Source organism: Poecile atricapillus, chromosome Z (genome assembly GCF_030490865.1).
Source record: "Poecile atricapillus isolate bPoeAtr1 chromosome Z, bPoeAtr1.hap1, whole genome shotgun sequence".
In the NCBI taxonomy this organism is placed as follows: domain Eukaryota; kingdom Metazoa; phylum Chordata; class Aves; order Passeriformes; family Paridae; genus Poecile; species Poecile atricapillus.
In genome coordinates, this window is record NC_081289.1 from 134,973,106 (window position 1) to 134,994,664 (window position 21,559).

Consider the following 21,559-nt stretch of genomic DNA (forward strand, 5'->3'; position numbering starts at 1 on the left):
CGTGTGAGAGCTAGATGATAAATAACCGAGGCAACACCTGCTTACAGGAACTTGCCCTTAGTTTACAGCAAGAGAAAGGGACAAAAATCCCAAAAAACCCAAAAAACCCAAACCAAAACAACAAAAAACCAAAATAAAAGGTGAACTTAATGCAGATCTAGGATGTTGATTCCTCCCAAATTCCTTCTGAAGCCTGCTACCATTATTATCACCATTCCCTGCTGTGACAGGACATAGGGTGGATGAGAAGTGCCAGTATACTCAAGCTCTCTGACCAAATTATACCTGTTGTGTGCAGACTATAATGAGCAAGTTGGGCAAGAGGAGTTTATTCCCAGTACTCATACATTTAATGGAGAGAGGGAAAGGAATTCACTATAAAAATGCTGCCCATGCTGTTATGACTGTCCATGCAGGAGGCCAGAAACAGGTGTGGATGTTTCAGAGTAGCAGCTTAGGCAGATGTAGCCCACAGGCCCAGACCCTGCATGTCAGCTTGTCCATCTTCACAGGAAACCCGGTCATGGGCAGTTTACAGAAATTTGCTACAAGAGGCTAAAGAGCCTTGATGTGATCACAAGAGATGCCATTGCTTCAGGCAAGAAGATACTAGCAAATTAGTCACTGATGGAACATTTTCTCAAATAAAACTGAGAAGAGATGATGATAAAAGGCAATGGGGCTGTGTAGTTTAAAAGGCAGACATGTCCACATATCCATATGCATACACACTTACATATATTCCCATTGTAGTTCTGTGTGTGACAGAGAACCACCAGTTTTGAAGAACTGTGGGACAGCATCAATCTGTGCTACAGCTGTAAGGTATTTTAAACTTTACTGGAATAAATCCAGTGGCAAATGGAAAACCTGTATGACACCTAGCAGGATGTTCATGTGAGAAATGGCTAGGAACTTATCAATGACATAGAATGCATCATCTGCAAAACTCACTGCATAGGGTTTGGACTGGATTTATTCCACACAACAGATAAAGATAGTTAATAATGAAGATGCAATTTCAGGGAGGAAAATCTCGTTCTTGTGGCATCCATTTAAACAGGAGATATAGAACACATCTGTACTATGTTAGAACAGTGTAATGAGATTGCTCTCAATACAAAAAGTAAATGAAGACAAAAATGAAAAAAAAATTGGAAATAGTTTATTTGCTGCATGAAGAAACCTTGTAAATTACATATAAAGAAACTTGTTATGCTGTAGTATATCATTTCCAATATTCCACAAAGATAATTGTAATAAATATACAAACCAAACCAAAGTAGAAGACTAAATCCATCAGGCAACCTACAAAATGGTTCATCAAGTTTTATACTTGCAGCATTAGCATGCTTAAAATTTTGTTCTTTTTGAAGTGATGCAGCAAAATTTTTTTCACATTTCTTTGGAGCATTTTCAAAGCTGTCTAACTATAAAATACTGTTCAAAATTAGACGGCATTAGTTAAACCACTCAAGAAAAGTAACACCAAGGTCTAACTGATGCAAAGGTGGTGTTTTTCTTTTTGCTTTTAAAATCCATTTAGCTTTGCCAGAATTAGGAATTATCTGATATAAGTGCACTATGAGTCCAGTCAGCCTGAGGCACTGCTGACTCCTGTCATATTATGACTCTATATAAACTTCATAGATTATATAGCTCTGAAAGATTTCTCTATTAATAGAGACATATCCCCATAGAATAAAAAAAACACAATACCATATTGAAGCCGTAAGCTTGTTAAAATGGTTGTACCCTCAAGTGCAGTGTGTGCTTAAAACATTTTTCCATAGTTTCATTCTATTCCACATCAGGCGTTTTTATTTGACTTTAAATGTAGAAGTGCTGATAAAGGCTTTATTGATGCCCCTAGCCTCTAGAAACAACATACAAAAATTTTTGACACCTCCTGCTGTTCTCTACCTATCATTTCTAAATTTTTTTGGAACAGCAGGCTGAATTTTAGAATTCACTGCTCTGGACCACACTGACAGACAGGTCTATTATTCCATACAAATTTCTTACAAACTGAAAACACTTCACTATACTTCACTATTACTGAAACTTGGGGGTATAAAAAAGAAACTCTCTAAGACACAATTACCTAAAAATATTTGTTAATAAGCTTAATGCAAATATTATATAGAAAAAATGGTTTAGGTACAAAAAAATTCATTAGAGGGCCAGTAAAAATATACCGAAGAGAAGATCTTTACAAAAGTGAGGTTAGGAAGTATGAGGCATTGACATTCACTGTAAACATCCTGTGTTCACTAGAATCCTTTGTCTAAAAGTATATGACCTGGTTTTGTTCCTGAGCTTCATGGCCAACGCTTGCATAGACAGCTAAACCTATCATAAAGGGCTGTTTATAGAGACAGTTCTGTTTGTACATAACTTCAATAAACTAATGCTTTTACCTTTTGAAATAGTTTCATTCCACTACCAGGTAGTTAAGAAAATATGAAGTATGGTATGGGTTTTGTGTACTCAGTGCATTGGGTGAATTGGGGCAGCTACATTTTAGTGTGTTTATCTTAAATAATATTACACTAGGAAGAGTAGCTGTTTGACACTCTGGCTTAGCATAAATATCTACTCCTGCTCGCTGTTGCTGTTGTTGTTGTTGTTCACTTCTGCTCTGCCGAAGACTGCATATGGCAAAATGTCAGCAATCTGAGTGCTGCAGCTTCAAACACACCCAGCAACAAGATGCAGCTTATAATCAGTACAGAAGACCTCACAGAGAATTTCACCTTTACCCACGCAACACCAGTGCTCTCCTCCAGGTTAACTTGCTGCTGTTGGAGGAAGCTGGAAAAGTACTCACAGGGTAAACATGACATGGAGTGGCCTATGTAAAAAGTCTGAAGAACATACTTGCATTTTGGGTATGAAAAGCAGGCATGTGTTTAGCTACTGCACATGGAAATGCACATGGAAGTGGTACAGACAGACAAATATATCCCCCTCACAAATAGCACAACACAAAAGCAGCAAATTGCCAATTTGAAATCTTATGTTAAGGCAAATCTAGATAAAATAACCATAACAGGATTAATAAAAACAGGGAGTTTTCCTTGGCTTTTTTGTTTACTTTTTCTGTGATTGGCTTTTACACATTGATAAAATTTGTTTAAGCACTTTCTGGACATCTTCATCCATTTGACCCTAGACAAAGGGAGAGAGAAAAAAAGATGACTGAATTCATGCAGCTCTAGTCTTTAAGAATATTGACAACTATTTATCAGGTATAGTAATTAGATCAATTTCCTAAGTGGAAGCAGTGTTAAATTTGTTCTTGAACTGTCATACCTTATGGGAGGGATGTCTTAGTGAAAACATGCAAAATTCTTACTAGACCTGAAGAAGAAACATCTTCAGTTAAAATACTGAGTGACTGACAACATGCAACCATACCTGCACAGCATAGAGAAGGTGCATCCTGTAAACTGAGACAATTTCTTGGTGTTGTTTCTTTGTTTCCTAGAAAACAGTTAAGCAGAAAGGCACAGAGCATTCAGAACTATTGATCTGAGAACTAGATTCTGACTGGGGAAAACTCAAACCACAGTCTCATGTAATGCATTGAAGACCATCTCAGACAGTATTGTGTCACCAGGCACTCTAAATTTGCTTGGAAGCATGCCCAGGAAGATGCTGTAGTTCTGCCTACCCCAGTAAAAGAACTGGTGAAATCATCAGTTTCAAGAAGTGCTGAGCTGCAAGGTGTGGAATGAGCACATACTCTATTTCCAAGCTTATGAGGAACCAGAACTGTGGAAAGCCAACAGTACCCTGACAAATGAACCCTCAACTGCAACTCAGCTCTTCCCCAAAGGCAGTGACCCTGATGCATTAGGATTTAACTTTTATATTTTTCAAATCCTGTACTGCTTTAGGGTATAACTCTAGAAGTCCATAGCCTGTCAGCTACTGTTCTCCCATTTTATTCTGACATAATAATTCCTCTCTAGGCCTGTAACTCAAGAACACCCTACTGCCTCAGGCCCTGAAAAGTATAAACAAAACTGAATTTGGGGGGAAGCAAACTGTGTATGACTTCACTACCTGAAGCTGTAACTGGAGTATTAAACCCTGATGTGCAAATAGAACAAACTTGTAATTGTCTGAAAAGCTCCTGATCATCATCTATTTTGGGTGTAGCCCCTTTGGGGAAGCTTTGTCTGCCTTTAATGTACCTGAAGGCCCTTCATTAAATATATCTGCTTTATTCTCTTAATTATGTCTGGCCTCTGTTTTCAGGTGAGTCCAAAAAAGGCATCAACCCCTCTGTTAGAGATGATGCCTCCTCAGGTGAAAGGAGGTGCTTACGAAGGTCTTACTCTGTAAGACCCTGTCTTAGTGAAAGCCACCCAATCCCTTTCAATGATCCCAGACTGCCAGGACTCAGAAGCCACCTGTCCAAAGATACATGGTGCTGTTAGGAAAGCTAACCTACAAGAAGGAAAGAGTGCTTCCATCCTGTTTTAAGTGCTACCTGCTTTCCCAGTATGCTGCACACTTTTGCAGTTTTTTGCACTACTTAGCTGGTCCTAATAAGTGGGAGATGAAGGCTCCTTTCAGACATGGAGCACTGGAATAAGAAAGTCTGGGCCTTCACACTGACAGGATGCTCTGCCTACCATTTCTCTCATCTGCAAGGGAGTTTTTCTGGCGTACTGAGCCCTCTTTTTTTCTGCTCAGAAAGGTAGGAAGCAGACACCACTTAGCATGTCAGCCTGGGAATTCTCCTTTCAGAGGCACTCCAGAGCCCTCAACAAAGGCCTCCAGTGGATAATACCTTCTCTTCATCCTCAACAGTGAATGAAGTGCTCCTTTGGGTAGGCAAGCTCTAGGAAATATCAATTATGACTCAACTGAGCTTAGATGGCTGAACCTTTCATGCACAAACAACAAAATTTTAAAAAAACAGATCTGAAAGGCATTTAGAATTCCAGAGAATAAACTATGCTCCCCATAAACATTGCATTTGCTTGACTTCAAACCTCATGCTTTCTTCCAAAAAGCTTAAATACACAAAACACAAAACTTCAGCTAATGAATGTTCTTGAAAATGCTCTGCACAGTGATCATACTTTTCCACAAATTAAGGTCTGAGCAGCAGATTTCGTCACTCCATTTTACTACAAGAAATATGTTTCTCAACTGGTCTGAGAAAAAAATGTGGAAAACAAGCTTTCTTTAGTTATGCTCTTTCTAAAGTGCTATTCAGGACTTGAAAATTCCTACATGTTTCAGAGAAACAGAAATTACAAACTTTTTTGATGAAGATTCTTTTCCCTGTACTCACTGATTGTACTCTAATTTAAATAAGGAAGAGTGAAGGCTAGTACATGTTTCCCTGGAGAACTGGGACTAATGTTAGGTTTACAAATGATCACACTTACAGTCAGTTGGTTTTGCAACTGCTTCACTTGTTGCTGTAACACTTCCAGCTGCTGGCTTTGTCTTTTGGGGGCACTGGTTGAGTAGGAGAGCTGAGAAAGGCTGTTCAATGCTTCTTTTAATTTGCTAATTTCCTTTGACATTTCATTGATCTAGGGAGGCAAAACACAGGTTTTCATTAAAAGATGCTATGAGTACTGTATTCCTGTGTGTCTTACCTTTGAGTTATTTGTGATTTGAATTTAAGAGGTAGGGAAAACTAAATTGCAAATAAACTCTATGGACAAACAGAATGTCATGTAAACAAAGGGTTACAATGCTCCTCTATTTCCCATCCTAATTCAGTCTATTCAAACTGCACTCCTTGTTCTGAACATCAGCAATATTTAGCAAGGGCTGTATTTGCCACCTTTACCAATTTTGCTGCTGAACCAAACACAGGCCAGCTATTCACAGCTACCAAAATACATAATTCCTTATAAAGGAACTTGTAGTGAGGCATATGCTAACTGCAGAGGAGAATTAGTGAAATCATGCTATGGTTGAGATGATGTAGTAATATCCCAACACTGAATTTTTGCTCCTTCCTGATATTTTGTTTTCTTGTCTCCTCTGGAATATCTTCCTGCTTTAAATCTGACTTCTTTGACTTCAGCTGCCTGAGTGGTGCGAACCCAACCTACAGAGAACTTAAAAGAGGTAAATTGAAAGATCATGTGTATCTCCACAGGGGAGGGAAACCAATTGCAAAGCCAAGCATACAGAAAACTTCTTTGTCTTTGATACCTGGATTTTCAGAGGGGCAAATGCACTCAGAAGTTACTTGGACCAACATTGTCTGTTAGGTCACTTTGCACTTGGACACAACATGCTTTGCACTCTGAACTCATATTACCCCTCCACTGTACTGAGACACTGACCTTTTTGTCTTTATCTTCTTCTATTTTTGATGAGTTTTTCATTTCAATAAGAGCTTCTTGAACTTGGTGGTACTTGTGCTGAAGATCAGCCACCTCCTGTTCCTTTGCTTCAAGCAGTGTATGCATACCTTCTTTTGCTTCTTTCAAGTGCAATATTTCATTTCTCAGTTTCATGGCATCTAAGGATATATTTTCCTTCTCTCGGATTACATCCTTCAGTTTGGATGACAGAGCACTAACTTCACCCTCTAATGAGGACTGGAGCTTTTCATATGTGGCCTTGGGTACCATGGCGTCATTAATTGCAGCTTTTTCTTCCAGTAAAGTCTTTTCCAAGCTTCTTAATTCGCTTTCCTTGTTGCTAAGCAGTCGTTTGAGCTCATTTATTTCTTCCTCCATCTCCTTTATGGTATTTCTGAGTGCATTGATTACCTGACGGTGTTCAGTAATTGGCAAAGAGTTTTGTTTTTGAGTGTCTAACAGTTGCTTGAGTTCTTCTGCTTCATCTAATACTTTAGTGTACTGGGATTTCACTTCTGATAACTCATTTTCTGCTTTGTATTTCAAAGAATTTGTTATCTCCATCAGTTTCTCATGTTCATCTCTAGGAATGTAGTCTGAAGTTATATCATCTAGAGTTTTTTTCTTCCTGTAGTCTTCAAGCTCTGTTTGTGCTTCTTTGTACAACTGAGACAATTCAGTAAGTTGCCTGTTGAGCTCATCTATTGTTCTGTGCATCACATCTTTCCTTTCTCCAGCTTCAGCACTAGATTCCAACTGCATCTGGTTTGTCAACTTGTCCTGTAGCCTTTTAATTTCCTCTTGCCCTTCCTTGTACCTCTCAATCAGCAGTGCTTTCTCTTGATTAATGTTATCAATAACTGAACAATATGAATTCTTCATTTCCTCACACTCTTCCACAGACAATTTGCCTGCCACATTCTGCTCTCTGTCTTCAAACATTTTCTGTAGCTCTCTCACTTTTTCTTTTTGTCTTTCACTTTCCTCCAATGCTTTCTTTAATTCTTGCTTAAGTCCTTCAACTTCTCCATATGTAACCAACATAGTCAGATCAGAACTGGTTTCTTCACTTTCAGAGCAAACAAGACCTGGCTTCTTTTGCCTTTGTACATTCAAAACCTCTTTCACAGCTTCCTCATGCCTATTTTGAGTTTCTTGGAACTTCCAATTAATATCAGAACCATTTTCTGAAATGTCTGGGCTATTTAAATGGCCTGTTTCTGGGACTCTAGATTGGACTTGAGTTTCCACATGTTTTCTTTTGGCTTCAGAATTCTCTAATTTTCTCTGCACATCCTGTAAGTCTTCCTGCAGGTACTTCATTTTTACTTCTCTAGGGCTTGTCAACTTTTCTTGGATTTGAGTGGCATTTAATGTAGGCTTCAGCTCCTGTGTCAAGAACTCATTTTGTCTCTCTGCTGTTTGGTCAAACTGTGTTTGGGTTGAATAAGATTCTACGGCTGAATCCCCTTCTTTAGGTGCTCTTTCCTGTCCAAAAAAACCCACCAACATTTGCACAATAAAAACAAGTACATGATTCTATTTTTTTAGACTACAGTAAGCAAGGAATATTGCCACATCCTACAAACAGATGATTAAAGAGCCATGGAAGAAAGTTCTAGAAAAGCTAAAAACTCAGCTTCTCCCATTTGTCATCTACAGTGAGAGAAGGCAGTAAGTGCCAAGCTCCTCTGAAAGTCTGGGCTGAGCTCCATAAGCTAATAATCAAAGCTATGCAAATTAAAATCTGCTAGCACAACTCTTAACAACTTATTTTAGAATGTGGTTATCATAATAAACAAAGTTATTCAGCAATTTATGGGAAAAGTGAGAAGATCAAAACACTGATTTAATCCTTTGGGGCAGAGCATTTCCATGATCTTACCAACAAGCTTGTTAAAAGATCTTCACAGTACAACTCTTTAAAACAGTAAGAAGCTCTTTGTTCTGCCTAGCAGATTAAGACAGCACCAGAACAGCACAAAAATATGCCACCTGTAATTTGTCCTGCAGCTCTTTATTGTGCAATGTCAGAGAGGCAATTTTTGCTTGCATCAACAGAAATAGATCTTGTTGGTCAGCTTCAGAACTTGCATCCAATAAACTATCAGCACCTTTGGAGAAAAAAAAAATATTCAAAAGCTTTCAGAGAGGTGAAATGCTAGTTAATTAGTTATTCCAACAGTACAAATTAAACAGTTTGTTCCCATGACCACCTAATGACTGAGCAAGCAAACTATTCCTACAAACTCCCTAAGAATGTCTTAAGTTAATGCAATAGACGCAGGATGTTTTGAGGGGGAGCTGCTTGTGGAATTACAACACATCACTCTCAATACTTAGTGTGTCTCCTGTTCTAAGTGGAAAGGTACGGAGGTTTTCAGCATTTCATGCCACCTAAAACACCTAATGAAATAAGGATTAATTGTATACCTGTTGTGCTGTCACTCAGTCCATCCTTATTATCCCTGTGCAAGGAGCTGAATTCTTCCTGCTAAGACATCAAAAGAAAACATTTTCACAGAAAGCAGATGTAAAGCTGGACAGCTCACCAAAAAGAACTACAGACAGCACAGATTCTGCTGGATAAAGCCGGTCCAAGGGGATGTATTTAATTTCTGAGGTCATGTTTAATTGTAGCATGTGCCCAGTATTTCAAAGTGTGCTACAGCCATTCAAGTTCCGTTGCCCAATTCCCATTAAATACTAATGAAATACAGGCAACTATCTTGTAAATAATTTGGAAGACTGCAAACCCTGAGATAAGTAATAGCAATATACTGATGTATTAAAAAGTCTTCAGCAACACAAGATAAAGATCAGCTAGAACATCGTCAAGCCTTTCACTGACATCTTTTGGTAAAATGGTCTCTTTTTGCACTGCCCACTCCATGCACTTTGCTGGTATTAAAAGTTGAACTCTTGGAACATAAATACTTTCATAACCATACTCCTAAACACTAGCACACTTATGACTATTCATAGGTACATATTTGTTACACATTAAAGTAATCCTTACACTTGTTTTATGAATTGAATTGAAATAGATTTGGATTAATTTTTGCTCCTAAAATTCAGCTAATTAAGTCACAGAGGACTGCAGTCATCAAAACAGAACGTCAACCAAAACAGATCCTGTATTTATCTTCCCCAAGCTCATAAGAATGGAACACTGATACCTTGCACACTTGATCAGCAAAGAAAGTGTGCCCTTTTCCAGTCATGGGAGTTGAAGTTGATGAGTGTGGAGAGGACAAATCATTAATCTGTAAAAAATTTTATATAAATAGATATGTATATGTGCATGCACATAGAGAAACCACTCTAACATGTGCCCATATACATATATGTATATATCTATATCTATATATCGACACATATACACACATATATATATGTATACACATGCATTAAAGAGTACTTTCACCTGCACTAACATAAGTCACAATTCTAGATTACTTTCAGAGAACAGACCTAATTATTTAGTGCCCTTCTGAATCAGTATTACATAAGGAGTGTAGCTGTTACTCAGATTACATTCTGGTTTAAGATTAAACCTAACTATTAAATAGACTTATATAGTATCAAAATGCAGTTACGTATTTTATTTTGATATGCATATATTCTCATAATATGTATCCATATATATATATATATAACTAAAATATAAAGAACTTATTATTTACTTACTGAAATCAGCAAAAATGACAACTTCAATTGGAAGAAGTAATTGTACAGTAAAAATTGTACAGTTGTATCTTAGACCTTGCTGTATTTTAAGCAATTTTGCTTAGTTATTCTAAGCAACATGTGGTTTCATGATGTCATCTTAATGTTAGGAAAAGTACTCATGGTAAGACAAGCATATAAAATAACAGCAAGAGAGAAAATCCTGCCCACATAATTCTAATAATGTTCAAAATGCTTTATGTCCCCTAAAAGAATCTCAAAATTGGTCTTTTCTTTACCTGAATAGGACTGATAGGAGGAGGTGGGGCTTTGCGTTTTTTTGGAGTTCCACTTCTTTCTGAACTTAATTTAGAGCCTTGATCATGCTGAAAGTTTCACCAGCCAGAAAAGGTAGGTTTGTTAGTTTGGTTAGTAAAGTCTGAGCAAGTTGTTTTATAAAAAAAAAAAAAATAAAAAATATAAATCCCACATTAATATCAACTTTAGCAGCTCATGCAGTGCCTTTTTTTCCATGTAAAGACCACATCTCTACTAACACAAAGATATTAAACATGCCTGACAATAAGTATCTGCTCCCTTGTAAACCATGCTTCAGTGAAAACAAACAAGATTTAGTGAAAAAGCAGAAGATGACAATAGGCTTAGCACCAGTGACCTTAAAACACTTCCATTCGCACACAGCCCAGACATGCCATTCTTCAGAGCCACCATCTTTACTCTCCACCAGCTTCTGCCTGAGCCACCCAAAAATCCCACCTCTGCACTCAGAGAAGGAATGAACCAGTGCATTGCACCCTTGTCTACTTCCCAGCCACCAGCAGGTCAACAAGGTCTACTTGCACGCCAAGTTATGACACTAAATAAAAAATTAAAGAAACTAATTTAATCACCTAAATCTGCTGTGATTCTCACAAAAAGGGGTTTCCAGCAACTAAGGATAGCCTTCAATTTTATGTTTTAGAAAGAGAGATTTTTTCTAAATTCTCTTTTCTGCAGCTCAAAGAGACAGGACACCCAAAAGCCAAGCTCCTTCACTATGCACGAGGAAAGCAGGAATCATCCCAGCACACATGCACACACATACTCGCCCTCCTTTCCTCCCCTTCACCAAAGGTGCTGGCTGCTGCTACACAGGGAAACCAAGTCTAAAAGTAATGTTCCTGAAACATCATTTCTTAACTAAGCAAGAAAAACCTTTTACATTACATAGTAGTCATGGCAACCCATCTCACATTGACATTTACTAGCACTTCTGTTACTGTTTTTTATTATGTTACAAGTCTAGAGAGTCAGAGTATTTTCAAGACCAAAAGAACAAATACCTGCTTCGCTTTTGTTGGAGACTTTGCCTCTGTGGAGCAGAAAAGAAGTGGAATTAAAAAAAATTATTAAAGGAACAGTTATTTGCTGTTCTTAACCCACCTCTCTGCTCTACTTCTCATACCATAGATAAATGGTTGGGTTTTTGAATTCCTGTCTGAAATCTGAGAAATACAATTTGTAATTTCCAATTCAATCACATCCTTTCTCTGCTACTGTCTGGTTTCATTTTGAGAAAAAAATTGAAGAAATTCTTCATGACAATTCTTATTCTATTATAATCTTGCACCATTCTTATGCATTAAGCTTCCTACTTTAGAAATCCATTGTAGTTTGATCATGCAATGCTCTGTCTACTCTAGTTCATTCTCCAATCCCTCTGCTGAGGGGTTCTACGTAACAAAGAGAATCTATTCCAAATTGTATGCAAAATTTCATGATGCAGCCACATCAAGTTGTCTTTCTCCAAAACACCTTTTTGTCCTGCTCAGGGCTTTATCCCATGCTAAATATTACCATCTATGGCAAAGAGTTTTTGGCAAGTCTCAGACAGATAATCTTGGAAATTGCTTTTGCACCATTTCAGGCTACACTTCGAAGCAAATTTGTTCAGTGCTAAACATCCATGTAGCCTGTTCAAGAAGTGACAAACTACAGGTCAGTCTCTCTCACATACCCGCATCCTGCGATATCTTTGACGACAGGAGATTCTGGATCCCTGTATTCTCCGAGAGTTTGGCGTAATGCAGGGCATTCTGTCCAAAGACATCTACTAAACTGACATCAGCACCTCTCCTAAGGAAAGCATCCACCATGTTAAGGCTACTAGCTTCACAAGCCATCATCAAAGCAGTTCTGAACAAGAGAAAAGAAAACAAAACACAAACGGCAAGTGTCAACGGCATTCTCTTTAGCAGCTCATTTTTCAGGGAAAAAAAGTGTGACTGTTATTGTGCAATAATGCTCAAGATTCCATCAACATGCTTATTGGTACATAAATATAACTGCTGTTTCTCCTTACAAACACCTGCCAGCTCTCCCTCCTCTTCCTCATACACGCCAGCTGCAAATACAAGTCTGCAAACACTTCCAAAAATGCCTTCCTGAGGCTGAGCAGAGAATCAAAGATAGAAAACACTGCAGGACAAAGTCAGACTAATAAACCTCACTGCTACACTGATTACAGTGGTGGTACAACATGGAAACCTTTATTTCATTCCCGCTCTCCTTCACATATGTTCGAGACAAATCAGACAAACAGATTTCAATCAAAAAGACAAACAAATCTAAAAGATCTTCAGTGAGTCCAAGAGATGAGTTTGACCTCAAACCCTGTGCTACTGTCAGCCTAAAAATAAAGAAAAAAAGAAGTTAATGAGAAATCACAAACAATTCCCTTTCCAAGCCAGGGCAGCTGCACAGAGACAGAAGGAAGAGTAAGCATAGCATACAGAAGGAATCTTCTCCTAACAGGTTGTATCTGCTTTTCCCAATTATTTGAAGGGGTCAAAAGAGACATGCAGAACAAACACACAGAGAAATTACAAACACACAGAAAACCTCAAGCGTGCTTCCAAGCATGGTTGAATACTGCCTTCCTGCTCAGGCACAGTTCTCCTTTCTCAGCATGAAAACATGTCAAATAGGTTGGCCAAGTTCACTGTCAAACACATTCCTCAGTGCAGATATGATGCTGAAAAGTTACTACAGTGATAATATTTGCTAACTATTAAGACAACAGTTTCACTAATGAATTAAACATACTGTAATGGGTGAGTCACTTGGAAAAGTGATGATGTTGCAGTGCTGTGCTAAAAGTAGTGGTGAGTGATAATTTGGATAACACCTCCTGAGTAACAAGGATGGTTTTAGATTGCCAAAATAATTCACTTAGTCTGGACATGATAGGAATCTGGAGATGCCATTTTTGAAGGTTATCCCTCTCTTCTCCCTGCTTCAGGTAAAATCTTAACTACTTCTGTGAACATGAGATGCAGGAGTAGTCACTTCCTTCATCACAATTAAAGCAAGAAGTAAACCAGCATATTCCACATACAAAGTTTTGTTGCTCCTACACACAGTACTATCTTAAAAAAAACACAGAAATGGGATCCCTATCTATGACTCCTCCGTCCAATTAAAACAGAAAGTCTGAACACTGTCTGCTGATTAAACACTAGGAGAGTGAGGGGAAGGCAGAGGCCCCAGCATGTGCAGCACCTTGGGTTCAGAGCAACAATGAGGCCATGAAAACTGACAGAAAACAAAGGGGTTTTCTTCAGACAAATGGAAACAAAGAGCGCTCTAATGAACTTTGGACTGATAAAAAAAAAGGTTAGGGCCCAGTTTTATATTCACAGGTGCCGCCAGAGAACAGAATCAGCATTGTGTCACACAGAATAATCAAAATTGCTATGAAGTGTAAATGCCAAGTCTTCTCAGTATCCTACTTTACCTCCATAGTTTAACCTGTTTATAAAGCAGTCCACAGTTTTCTAAGACTCTTGATCTTTGTCAGTATCATCAGAACACGTGCATTTTTCACCACAAGGATGTCGCTTTTTAAAAAGTTTTCTGATACATGCACTATTTCTTAATGCAGAAAAACCTCTAATTTGAGCCTTCTAAAACAACAGCATCTCCAGTACAGAGATTTACTGTATTTTTATCTTGCTGCTGTGGTTGCATTATGGCAGAAAAAGCAACCCTCCACAGATTTTGCTCTCAAGTAGCAGTTTTAAGGATTTAAGTTGGAGGTATTAACTCATTCCAAGAAGAGAGCAGCATTTCAAACTGGGACACTTAGAAAGTGATGCGTGGGTAAGTGCTATCAACCATATTCATATAGGGATCATTTTAAAATGGGCTATACTGCTCTGGTAGCCCAAGGGAAACCTTACAGCCAGATTATTTTTATAGTCACATAGTTTCTGCTTCATCTTTGACTTCAGTCAGATTTCAGTAAGCCTTCTCAGCAATCAGGATATGCTATCTAGTACAGAAAGCATTATTTCACCTAACATCAACTATTTTGGGATGGATTTGAGAAGAAATCTTCATTTGACAGTCAGCTTTGGTGAAGAATCAACATGTTAACCTCCTGTACCTTCCATTTTTATCCCTGGTGTTGATGTCTGCTCCATGATCCAGAAGGTATTTGCAAACTTCTGTATGACCATGTTGTACTGCAAGCAACAGAGGTATGTTCCCATCCTAAAAATGAATACAAAAAAACTATGAACAATATTCCATCCACTTACAAAAACACACTGAGATTTAAGGTCAGCTATAAATTTTACCTTTACATAGCAAAAATTTTACCTTTACATAGCTATTACTACATTTTTCCTGTGTACCATAAACATAGTTGAGTGTATATATATATAGTTCTCTTCTTGTCTGCTGGGGATGATGCAAAACACAGGGAGTAGGAACACTTTTTGCTTTTGTACTCCCTTTGCTGTTTGCCCAATGCTAAAATACCATTATTTTGAAACTAAAAAATATCTTTCCATAGCTCTACAACAAAAATGGTAATTTTAACTAAATACTAGGCAAAAATACAACCTTTCATAAAGTCATAGAATAACACAGTTGTAAGAGGTATCTGGGGTTTCTTAATTCAAAGCTAGGCAAACTTCAATTTTCAGCACGTTGCTCAGAGACTTGTCCAGTCATGTTTTGAGCATCTCCAAAGGTAAAGACACAGCTGTAGGTACCAGTTCCAATGTTTGACCACCTTCTAGGTGAGGTTATTTTTTTACTAGTAGCTAACAGGAATTTCCCAATTAGGTCCACTACCCAAATTCTGACCTCTGAATATAACCAGCCATGAGGCAGCTCAGCATATTCTTAAGATACTCCTACAGCCTTAAGACCAAACAAACCTTTTATACTTTTAAAATGCATTTGCTGAAATCTTAGATCAGATGTCTGTGACATATTTGTTTTTGCTAGAAAGAGCAGATATAGACCAAAGCCAAAACCAAATAAGTTTGAGTACCTTTATCACTTCCTCCTGGCCTCTGCTTTACAGATCCCTTCCTTTTGTCATTATGTTTTCTATCAGGCAGTTGCATCATTCCCAAAACCAGACCTGGTTGGTTGTAGACATTTCACAGTAGTGAATGTAGTGTCTGAGCCTTTGGAATATGTCAGGTATATTTTTAATTTGCAGGTTTATCATACTCTGATTGGGCTTTGTAAACATTTTACAGCCCTTGGCAACAATACTGGACCTTTTCCAAAGCCTCCAGGGGACAATGGAAGCACTTTTAATTATGTTTTGAATGTGTAAGAATTTATCCTAACTACTGATGCCAATGTCTCAACAACCAGCAAATCCTGCCACCACGTTATCAGATGGTGAAGAGCTTCCACACTTCTGCAATAGCAAGCTGCAAAAGGATCTTCCTCCAGCAGAGAAACCCCAGAAGGTATGAGCACAGCATTGCTTTGAACTACTGCACCCGAGATGGAGCATGGTAATGGCATGGCATGAAGGCAACAACAGCTCTGAAGAATCTGCAGTACACAACAGGAGAAGGGGTACGTACCAAATCTTTGATGTTAATGGGACATTTGTGCTCACACAGGAGTTGAACTGCCTGAAGACAGCCACATGCAGCTAAAAGAAAATAAAATTAAATTAAAAAAAAACCAAGACAATTGCGAAAGCCCATTAAACCCCAATTTCAAAATTTTTGTCTCACACTTCTACTTGCAATACTGCAGCATTACAGTGGGGTACAAAAAACAAATTCTAGGCTAGGTGATGAGCTAGGAATATCAAACACAACAAAGCAGGACAAACTTTCATCAAAGAAGTTACCTGCATAATGTAAAGCTGTTTTCCCAGAATTGTCAGTGCTGTCAGCTGGGCATTTACTCTGCATAATTCAGTAAGGAAAAGGGAAAAAAAGCAATTAGAGAAATACAAACAAAATAAAACATATGTTTTATATAGACAGAGTGCTTAACACCTTTGCAAAAATATTTATGTGCTGCTTTAAAGAAGAACACTGCAGGAAGGTACAGCTTCTCCCTCCACCAATCTGCTATTTCCTGTCTTCATACCAACTTAAATTGAAGCCATAGGAAATACTCATGGTTAAGAGAACTGTCCCTAAAAAATGTTATGGTTTCAGAATAATTTAAGCCAGTAAGTAAATTGCCTCAGGTTTTTTTTTTTCTTTCTTTCTAACATTCGAATAAAAACCAAAGCAACCATGTCCTAAGGCAATTTGTCCTGCATAATTTCATAGAACTGTGGCATGGTTTGGATTAGAAGAGACCTTAAAGATCATCCTGTTCCAATTCCCTGCCATGGGCCGGAACACGTTCCACCAGACCAGGTTGCTCAAAGCGCCATCCATTGTGGCATTGAACACTGCCAGCATGGGGCATCCACAGCTTCTCTGGTCAACCCGTGCCAGTGCCTCACCACCCTCACAGTAAAGAATTTATTCCTAATAGCAAATCTAAACCTACCCTCCTTCAGTTTGAAGCTGTTGCCACTTGTCCTATCATGACATACTCATGTAAAAATTCCCTCTCTGGTTTTCTTGTGTGGCCCCTTTAGATACTGCAAAGCAGCTCTAAAGTCTCCTGGGAGCCTTCTTTCTACAGGCTGAACACTACAGTCTCAGCCTTTTCTCACAGCAGAGATGCTCCATCTCTCTTGATGCCTTAAGTTGTAGCTTTCATATTTTCCAGATTCTGTACTGCATGAGGATATAACTCTGAACTTCATATAAAGTATTAGCAAGTTCTCCTCACAGTTTAGTTAGACAAAACAATCCTTTTCCAGCTCGAGAACCAAGGACACAGTTGCAGCTTCAGACCCCAAAAAGGATAAACAACGGTGAATTGAGGAGAGCAGTCTGGGAGGATGGGACTTCAGAACCTGAAGTTGTAACTGGACAGTTGACCCCAATAAGCAAATGGACCAAATTTATAAAAGTGTGAAAGTGTGTGATCCAGTGTCCATCTTGGGTGCAGCCACAGCCAGGCTCTTGTACTACCCAAGGTACAAAGGTATCCTTTGAAGGCCTTTTTAATAAATACCTACTTTATTCCTTTAACATTGTCTAGCCTCTGTTCTGGGTAGCTTCTCAAGGGCATCATTCTGATCACCTTCATGGCCCTCCTCTGTGCTGGCTCCAGCAGGTCCCTGTCCCTCCTGTGCAGGGACCCCAGCTCTGGATGCTCCAGCTGGGTCTCAGCAGAGCAGAGCAGAGGGGCAGAATCCCCCCCCTCCCCTGCTGCCCACGGGGCTCTGGATGCAGCCCAGGACACGTTTGGCTCTCTGGACTGACCCAGGTGCAGCATCAGCACCTGGCCTTGTTAAACTTCATGAGGTTCCCATGGGCCCACTATCAAATGCAATAAACGTTCATTAGCATTTTTAAAAATAAGCACCAACAGTCCAGTTATATCTTGTTGTATTACAATTATCAGATACTATTGATCAATCTAGACTTCGAAGCAATAATTAGTAATGAAAATATAATTCAAGTCCTTATGAAAGCTCATTTTGGTACAGAAGATTTTTGTTTTAGTTACAACAAAGAGAGAGTATCAATGAAACTTAGGTCATTTGGGTTGAAAATAACCATCATGATCATCAAATCCAACTATTAACCCAGTACTGCCAAGTTCATCTCTAAAACATGTCTCACATCTACACATCTCTTAAATCCCTCCAGGTGAAGACATTTTCCTAATATGTAAACCTCCCCGGATGCAACTTGAGGCCATTTCCTCTTTTCTCATGATATGCTCTACCCTAAGCTTCCTCTTTTCCAGGCTAAATACCACCAGCTCCCTCACATGACTGGTTCTCTAAACCCTTCACAAGTTTCAGTGCTCTTCCTTGGACAGGAGAAGACAGGACCCTAAAATGACATGTTGCCAGAAAACAAACATTGTAATTTTTGACTTTTACATGCAGCACTGTCTCCAACAGGCCTATGATTATCTAGGAAAACAGAATTACATAGACTGTTACGTCCTGTAACAAAAATGTCATGATTCTGCCTGTGTAAAATAATTATTCAGCCTGTTTTAGTTCAACACCAGTTAGACATTCCTTGCACACACACTTAGGTCCACAGAAGATAATCCTAAGGGCATGAATTACTGGAGAATATTACCAACATAGCACACTTAGGAACATATTTATAAATCTGCATATTGAAATAAAACTAGAAAAACATCAACAAAAGCAGTGTGTGGCTGCAGCAGTCAAGTGGAAGGGCAGCAGATCCTTGGTGTTAAACATGGCTAGTTCTGAGCTGTGGGTGCTGCTGCCGCGATGCCGGCAGCGACGGCCTGATGGCGATGTGCATCGCCGCGATGGCACGGGCTGCGCTGGCTCAGGATAACCCTTCCCGCCTGTGCAGCAGCAGGGCAGACAGTCTGCACGGGGTACGGAGCGGGGAATCAGTGAAACTGGACTCTGTGCTGTAAGAGACACTGACAGAGGTCAGTCACAGGACAGCTGGAGAGCCCTGAGGCAACCAGGGAAAAACAGTCTGGAGGCTGGGACACACCATCCAATCTCTTTCTGCACCATCGTGTTCAGGTGGGGCTGTTAATCATTATTTCATCTGTATTCTCAGTCTGTATTCATTATTTTTTCTGAGATTTACTGATAACTCCAAACTTAGAAAAATATGTTCTGTTTCTCTGATCACCACCATGACAACTTATCTGTATTTCTGAAATGGAGCTGACATGGACAGTGTCTTTGCTTACTAATGTCTTTGCTTACTAACACTCATCTTCAACACAATGAGACTCTTCTGCTCATCTTCACTTTTGTTTCTCTTGTTTTCTCTCTCCATTCTTTCAACTCCCTTTCTAACCCCTCACTGTCCTTTACCTCATTTCATTGAAGATTAGATAATGTCTATATTATTTTTGGATCCAGACTACTTTGTTTTCATCTTTCTTTGACTTTAAACTTGAAAACATTTCTACTGTGCACAGACAGAAAGCATTCCAGTGGAACATTATCAGAATCCCCTCAGAAGAGAAAAACCTCTTCCCCTGTAACTCTTCATCCACCGAACTCCAAGTCATCCAGCAACACAGACCAAACACAGGAAGTTAAACTGAAGCTACAACCTACTTGAAACCCAACTAAGCTATGTCAGAGCAGTTGGACATGGAAATCTGTATTTGCAGACCACTCAGGGAAGACACACTGTTTTATATCATCCATTCACAGTGCCTAAAAGGTTCTTAAATTCTTCATGTTTAAACTCTTGATGCCAAGGAGAGTATAGACAGCAAACAGTATAGAAGTGTGATGCAGATTATTAGCATAATAATTTATAATGATATTAGCATAAAAGGAGTCCACATCTAATGGAACTAAATTAAATTTTCAGAACTCAAAATAAATTTGATTTTTCTTTTACCTGAAGTAACCTCTTAACGCAATCAGGATGGCTGTTCTTTGCTGCAAGATGTAAAGCACTGTGCCCTAAATGAATAAAAGCAAAGAAAATTAATTATTCAATCATGCCAAAGCACAGGAATAAAATCATCCATGACAAAATCTTGAATTATCTGTCTTGTTCCTGTCATGACACATAAAAAGTAAGGGTAGAGAAAATAAAGCAAAAACCATCAAGCAGAATGTCTTTACTTCCTGTTGTTCAGGCAAGTAACAGAATAATCTTGAAGTCTTAATTCATATAAAGGAGTGACAGAAACCTCATGTCAGAATACACCTTAGCAGAAGTAAGTGTAAGATTGTACATTATGTCTTGTTTCTTAGAAAACAATTCTCCACTATTCACAGTCTCCCTTGCACACAGATGTCTGTTATGATTCTTGATATTGGCAATGAAAACATAAACAGCATCAAGAGCAAAACCTGGCAAATTCACCACCTACAGCTATACTAAATTTGTGTCAGCCATGAAATGCACATGGAAGACACAGGCTTACTTTAGTTTGCACCTCACAGATTCCCTCTTACCTATCAAACACAGGTCTACATTGGTTTGCATTTCAAATAATTCATTTAGCCTCTGAATTCATATTTAGCTATGCAATGCCACAATCTACTGACTATGGATTTATGATGAAACACTGAAGTCTCTCCTCCAGCTTCATCTTACAGAGCATCTGAAAAATTGAAGATGACAAGACAGTAAATGAAGAAATTATCCATGCAACTAAGAAAAGAAGGACTCAGGGTGTAGTACTCAATAAAGACAAAGACACTCGTGAGAGGAAACTCTCATTGCAAATTATGTGACTTTTACATAGAGATATCACTAAAGAGCACTGGGCTGACACTTTCAGGTGGAAGTAGGCAGGCAACCTCTTACTGTGCAAGCAACCCATAAATCATCAGGCCAGGTGAAGCATGAATTTGGAATTATAGTCTGCATCAGGTACATATATTCCCTTATCATTATGTAAAATACGAATGCTTCTTCCAGTATCAGAGACGCTTCTTTATAGAGGCAAATCATTCCCAGATATGACAGAGATTCCCTCAGGCTGAAATGAGTGGCAAAACAGAACCCATGAGCCCAGCAATTACAGATCATTCCTGGAGAGACAGAATGCTGACAGGTCATCCAGGTGGCTCAGCTAGCCAGAGAAAATGCTGGGCACAGATTCTGCAGACGTGTCAACTGAAATCTATTAAGGAGAGTTTGCCAGTTTCAAATTCAGCTCCCATCATTCTCCTAGTGAAGCAGTAATTAAGCACAGGACTTTTGAGAACTGAAACATCATATTTAATAGCTCTCAGCTCTGTTTTGGCCTGTATCGGCTGTTTTCACTTGTCATAATCCTGAGGAAATGTCTTACTGCATCTCCTGTAAAGTTAATGGGATTAATAGCTTGGATAAACATAAAAGCCAAACTGAAGATCTTGATGCAACCTGTAGTAATAAGAAGAGGTGGGGGTAAGAAATTTTATTTTTGGGGGGGGGGGGGGTTGGGTTTGTTTGGTTTGGTTTGGTTTGGTTTTTCACTTAAAAATAGCAATCTAAAAAAACTGAGCAACTATTCTATATCTAGAGGCCACTACAAATACTGAAACATATAGTATTAGGACAAAAGTTTTAAGGACTTTAAATTCTGAATTCTCTGTGCAGCAAAGCAAGTATGCCCAAACCTGCAAGTGTTGCAACTGCTTTTCCTACAGGGTGTGTGGGGGAAAGCAAAAT

General features: G+C 38.8%; 1 protein-coding gene across 3 annotated transcripts in view; it reads right to left on the bottom strand.

Annotated features, from left to right (window-relative positions):
* Window positions 1-1,121: 1,121 nt before the first annotated feature.
* The window catches only part of RAI14 (retinoic acid induced 14), an 87,993-nt gene continuing 67,555 nt past the window's right edge, over window positions 1,122-21,559 (bottom strand). For 2 of the 3 annotated variants that reach the window (XM_058864656.1, XM_058864657.1), the window contains exons 5-18: window positions 19,787-19,851; window positions 16,192-16,249; window positions 15,917-15,987; window positions 14,467-14,573; window positions 12,037-12,215; window positions 11,363-11,391; window positions 10,319-10,405; window positions 9,530-9,616; window positions 8,784-8,844; window positions 8,346-8,464; window positions 6,330-7,838; window positions 5,412-5,561; window positions 3,421-3,486; window positions 1,122-3,171 (exon numbers count right to left, since the gene is read on the bottom strand). In XM_058864656.1, the coding sequence (XP_058720639.1) occupies window positions 3,094-3,171; window positions 3,421-3,486; window positions 5,412-5,561; window positions 6,330-7,838; window positions 8,346-8,464; window positions 8,784-8,844; window positions 9,530-9,616; window positions 10,319-10,405; window positions 11,363-11,391; window positions 12,037-12,215; window positions 14,467-14,573; window positions 15,917-15,987; window positions 16,192-16,249; window positions 19,787-19,851 (2,666 nt within the window). In that variant the 3' untranslated portion in view covers window positions 1,122-3,093. The remainder of the gene's footprint in view (window positions 3,172-3,420; window positions 3,487-5,411; window positions 5,562-6,329; window positions 7,839-8,345; window positions 8,465-8,783; window positions 8,845-9,529; window positions 9,617-10,318; window positions 10,406-11,362; window positions 11,392-12,036; window positions 12,216-14,466; window positions 14,574-15,916; window positions 15,988-16,191; window positions 16,250-19,786; window positions 19,852-21,559) is intronic. The other variant, XM_058864658.1, reaches the window with a different exon arrangement.